Genomic DNA, 5973 nt, shown 5'->3' with positions numbered 1-5973 from the left:
TGCAGAAAAATATAGTGTTAGGTATCTGCTCGTTTGTTACTTTCCGGTATAAATTATTTCCGAGGAACTTCAGTGATACAAGTCCTTTCTTGATTAAAACTAGTTTATTCTTTCTCGAAACAACTTTCCACAGTCACTTTAAACTTAACAACCTTTATAACACACGCTATAAATCAGTGATTCACACACTTTACTTACGGTGCCTACTGTTCGCTTGACTCAATTGTCCATCTTTTCAATCCCACTGGTTTTTCTCGCCAGGCAAATTCATGATCCTTCGAGAAACTCCAGCGCGCATGCTCCCAGCGTCACGCGACTTCCGCTGTCGTAACAATATATATATATATAATTATATAATAAAATGTGTATAATAGCAACCTTACACGTTTTATAAAAAGCACATAAACATTTTCTATATTCAGCAACATATTTTCTATTCATTATTTCCAGTTACATAATTTGTTTTCATTTGTTATTCTACTTTAAACATTTCCAGTAACACAGTTTGTTTTCCTCTCTTTATTTTACCCATCAATAAAATGTTTCCAGCAAATTAATTTGTTTACTATTAATTTATTGTATTCTCAAAATGTTTTAAGTAACTATAGTTAGAACCCTATTTTTCAGTGTTTCGAAACATTTCTTAAAACGATATACTGTAGCCAATGTATGGTTGTTAGCCATTCACTTCAGGGTAGTCCTAGATTCCATAAAATAAAGAACTAAAGTTTTGGTTATGTGGAGTTTTAACTATACAAAACAGACAGACACAAATCTGTTGCGCTCCAAAACAAAGATCTAATCTCCATTGATATACGAAAATTGGTCCATTCTTCCGGTTCCTAGTTTGCTAGATCCAGAATTTTCGTTCAAACTACACAAAGATCTATCTACGCATAACCTTCCCTAAAAGTAATTTTAACCAGTATACCTAGTCAAACCATTATTTCGAGTTGCTTTCCGTTTTTAATTCTTATAAACATTTCAAACTAGAATATGTATGCCTGTCAGAATTTTAAAATCTGATCTTCGCCAATTGTCAAAATGAAAAGACTTTGTTATATTTCTTAATAGTATAAATATATACTATGATGTTCAAATTCGATGTTGTTGTTTACCTATGATGTTGTTTACCTTAGGAATCTTCTACAGTAGGTGTCTGTGACTTGTTAGCGATAAAGTCAACGATGAATAAACAGCATGAACTTCACTTGTTTTCAAAATAATATATATATATATTCTCTCCTTCTTGTCAAATATACACTTAGGCCTAATCAATTACTTTAGAATTTCAGTTTACAAGACGAAATATATTCTCTATTTCTATCGCACTAGTACTTTTCTGTGATTCACTTACAATTGTGGCGCGAGTTACCGTAATCGTTTGGTCTTTCTTTTGAAGTTCCTCTGCTTCTTTTGTCAAAGTGCACTCAGGCTGATTCAATTACTTTAGAACCACGCTTTGACGGAATAAAACCTATTTGTCTTATCTTCTTTTCTACTGTTAGTTTCACTCTAACATATTAAACGTTAGGCCTATCACTTCTACGGTAGTTAACTTCACACCAACTTTATTCTCTTTTGCTATTATCTGTCTGCTGTTTCCCGCTCGTCTCATGCTATATGTATCTTTAGCACTTAATCGTTTGTCCGCCTTCTATATTCTCGACGTCAATGAATTATTAACAAAACTTCCTACAATCGTTTGCTTTGAACTCTTATTATACCAAAAATTAAACAATGATAAAATATTCACTCACAAAAATAAGTTAATCACTAATATCTAAACCAAACAGTCTTTTATTTCATGACAATGCCATTCCCCAAGGATTTTGGGTAACATGTTTGAACTTCAATTATTCATCGTTTTACAAGCGCTGTTCTCTGTTGTCTCACAATCGCAGCTTTGCCTCAATATTTTTCCCTGTTGCTTCATTTAAACGTTTTTGTTTGCTGGATTTCCTTCTTTTGTTTATAAATCATTTTCTTACACTTTTTTTATTTAACTACTGCTAAATTATATAAAAAAGCTTATGATATTTTCTATTCACTATAAATCTTATTTCTTCCTAAAAATTCGGTTGCGATTAAAATCGGGTGCTCTTATGTTAATCCAGTTTTGCTTTTCTCTCGTGTACGATTCGAACTCGGGACTTTACGCACTAACCAAGGTAATAGGTTAAGAGCCTACTCATAAGGCTCGTTTTAGCAACAAACTCCCAACTTTATACAAACAAGGCCTTTCGTTATTTTAGGATTGTAAGAAGGCTTCATGTTAGACGCAAATGTATTTCTCGTTCCATTTTTGCATTTCCGTAAATAGGATTGGAGCCTAGGTCCTCTTATATACCAGCAGAGTACTTTAACTGTACTAAAGGGTTAACTTCCTAAAGTTTGCTAGTAAGGCACGTTTTTAAAAATTTATATTACATTTTTACTCATTACAAAACAAAGGAGGGGGAAGAAGACCACTCCTTGGGTCTTATTTCAGAAATGTAGGACGATCTTTCTTTTTGTAATGATAATTTCAGTTTTAATATTGTTACGTATCCGTTTGTTAATTAACTTTCCGTAACTTCGTTCCGACGAAACTTTAGCGACACAAGTCCTTACTTAATAAAACTGGTTTATTCTTTCCGAATACAACTTTACGATACACTTATTTTCAATAATCACGCTAAAACAAACGCTATATCAACGAACGTCAACAATACTTCTGACTGCAGTTCAATTACTCACTATCTACACACACACATTACATCTTCCCGTCACGTTGTCACCCTCTTTTATATACCAGGCTACCCTATATCTAGTAAATGCTAGAGCATTCGCCAAAGTACAGGATAGTTCTAGAAAGTAGAGGGCGTGAGAATAGTCACGTGATCTCGATGACGCAACAGTATTTTTCCAATGAAGTATTGGAAAACAATAAGAGTTACACGCCAACAATTGTTCCTTATTAATTAAATGAGCAAAGAAGGTAACCCACTAGAGCTTCTTTTCTTTTAACACAGTTGTTTCTGAACCGTGTGTCGCGACAGACACGGCAAGTTGCTAGGGGTGTCGAGAGAGTTTCACTAAGCGCATAATAATTAAGAACATAGAAAGAAAGAAAAAACTGTACAAACAAAATATTGCATGTGTCAGCAGGGGTGTCACGCAAATCATGGCAAGTGGATTAGGGTGTCGAAAGTGAAAAAATTGTTAAAGCAGTGGTTCTCAAACTCAAACTACTACACACTCTCTCTCTCTCTCCATAACTACTACATGGGTACGTAAATAACTAAATCTCTATTTTTAGTGGAAAGCCATCAGTATTGCAATATTTATCTAGTTATTTGTTTTTGTCCAGCTTAAACATTTGATATTTAGCAACGGTAAAAGTAAGAAATAAAAAATCTTTGGAAAGAAATGAGCTGCAATTCACACAATATTAAGAAATATATTTACCCTTAAAAAGACAAAAACATTTACTAAAATAATAAGGAAAAGTAATAGCTTATTAAGTTTCAGATGTATTTTACTTTTAATAGGGGGTGTCCGGAACTATTGGAGAGTCAGGTCCAATAGGCCCTAGAGGACTTAAGGTATGTATGCAGGAATTAGAATTACTTTTATTCAAATTATACATTATATATACAGGAGCGTAGGTGGAAGCCTATAAATGAGGGGCTACTTTTGAAATAAAATTAATGAGTGGCAAATCCATACTGATAACCCAGGGGCGTATTCCTCGGGAAAAGTTTTACAGTTTTCATTGACAATGGCGTATTTTAATGTTAACCGACACTGTTTTCAGATCTCCGAAATAAGTTTATTCACACATAGATGCAATTTAGGGGGCACGATTCTATCGCCGACCCCCTAATTTATAAATCTTCTAATCAAAAAAATATTCAATTATAATATAATGTATTATTATTATTATTATTATATTGTTACATCTCGGTTCGTTAGTTAATTTTCCGTAAATTCGTTCCGACGAAACTTTAGCGACACAAGTTCTTTCTTAAATAAAACTGGTTTATTCTTTCCGAATACAACTTTACGATACACTTAATTTCAACAGTCGTCTATAACAACGCTATAACTCACGTCTCACGTGGCCAACAATATTTTATCCGCATACATTCAATTACTCATTACCTCCCCGTCGCTTCGTGGCCGGTCTTATATATACAAGACTACACTATATCTAGAAAGATCACGAGATTTAAGGAAAAGACGTGAAAGTTCGAGAATGACGTGGCGTGATACTAGTCACGTGACCTCGATGTCGTAACAATATTTAATAGTCTAGTTTTGGAACTAGAATAAAGCCTTAAAACTTCAATTTTCAGTAATGGAGTGGGGTCTCTAGCAGTCATGAAACTAAAAGAAATTAATAGGGATACCGTATACCAATATGTAACTAGTATGCTAAACTATGATAGTACCATATCACATTATTAGAAAAAACGATCATATGATTTAATTATACGACACTTAAAATGCTAGCATAAAATTCTTACCCACCCTTCACACTGGGCATGTAGATCGAAACACGTAAATCTTGAGATGAAAATGAATATTCTACACTTTGTGTTCGTGAGGAACAAACATTTGTCGTTATCATTTCTATTTTTCCAAATGCCTATTATCAACAGAAATAACAGACGTAACTATAAAGGACATAGCTTGAATGTTACGCATATTATATATATATACACACACACACATATTTAATGTTTGTTTTCTTTATGGTAAAGCTACTAAAACTATCTGCAGCCATCTTTAATTTTGAACTGTCTACCGGAGAAACAGCAATCGACTGGAACATCCTTAGATGTACCATTGAATGCTATTTTACCCCTAAATGGTGGGATTGACCATCACATTATAATATCCCCATACCTGAGGGGGTGAGCATGTTTGGCTCAAGGTTTTGAATTCACGACCTCCACACTGTGTGAGAAACGCCTTATACGCTAGACCGTGACAGCTTTCTTATATGGATTGAGGACTTTTACAGATATAAGCAACATACCAGTATAATGGGGGATGAAGCGCAGAATGTATGGCTTGTGTTTCGATCTACAACGCGCTATCAATCAAAATAACTCATTGTTGAATCAAGAGAAGAAGTCTATACACAATAAGAAACTAGATTAACTAAGGAATTTATAACAACGTGAAGTGAAACACAACAATGCAGCTCAGCCTAACCTTGTAATCAACAGATCTGACCGGACACTCAACGACACAGAACTTCAACTTCTAAACAAAGGTCTCAACTTTGCCGTCAACCGCAAAACAACTCCATGCCTAGAGTTCAAGGCGTGTCTAGAAAATCTAGCCAGAAGACTAGTGACCTACTACATAAAAGAACAAAAGACCACCTCTACCTCAAACATCCTCCAACTACAGAAAGAAGAAATCCATGACATCAACCAACAGACTTTTATCAGAGGCAACTACAACAAAATGTGGTTTCCCGAAGTTCCCAAAAACTGGTACAGATATGGCAATGACACTTTTGCTGGTTTCGCTTCTACAGAACACACACTAACTTTCTTTAAACACATAAATTCCATTCATCTCAACATCAAATTTACAATAGAACACGAAAACAATAAACAGTTATCTTTTCTTAACCTCAAAATTATTAGATCGGACACACAGTTTAAAACTAAAATTCACCGCAAGAACACACACACTGGCCTCTACATCCCCTGAATTCCACTCATGACACCACACAAAAAATCAATACACTTAAAAACATCATAAACATAGCCACAAGACTCTGTTGAACGGACTACATAAATGAAGAAATTAACCACATAAAGCATTCCTTTATTCACACCAATAAATTCCCACCAGCTATTGTAGAAAAACTCTCCAATATTCCCCACAACAAAACACAACTCGCGAACAAAACTGATACTAAAAAACCCAACAACAGTACATTAAATTGCATTTTACCTTTTGTTCCTG

At 34.4% G+C, this 5973-nt stretch overlaps 1 protein-coding gene across 1 annotated transcript in view; it reads left to right on the top strand.

Annotated features, from left to right (window-relative positions):
- LOC106466373 (collagen alpha-1(IX) chain-like) overlaps positions 1-5973 on the top strand; it is a gene marked incomplete at its 5' end in the record, with an annotated part of 54562 nt that overhangs the window by 3794 nt on the left and 44795 nt on the right. Inside the window, one exon of the mRNA XM_022394364.1 lies at positions 3534-3587. Within this exon, the coding sequence (XP_022250072.1) occupies positions 3534-3587 (54 nt within the window). The remainder of the gene's footprint in view (positions 1-3533; positions 3588-5973) is intronic.

The sequence above is a fragment of the Limulus polyphemus genome, unplaced genomic scaffold (genome assembly GCF_000517525.1).
Source record: "Limulus polyphemus unplaced genomic scaffold, Limulus_polyphemus-2.1.2 Scaffold2240, whole genome shotgun sequence".
Lineage (NCBI taxonomy): Eukaryota > Metazoa > Arthropoda > Merostomata > Xiphosura > Limulidae > Limulus > Limulus polyphemus.
Note: the sequence above shows the minus strand (reverse complement) of the source record. Positions and strands in the feature narration are given on the sequence as shown.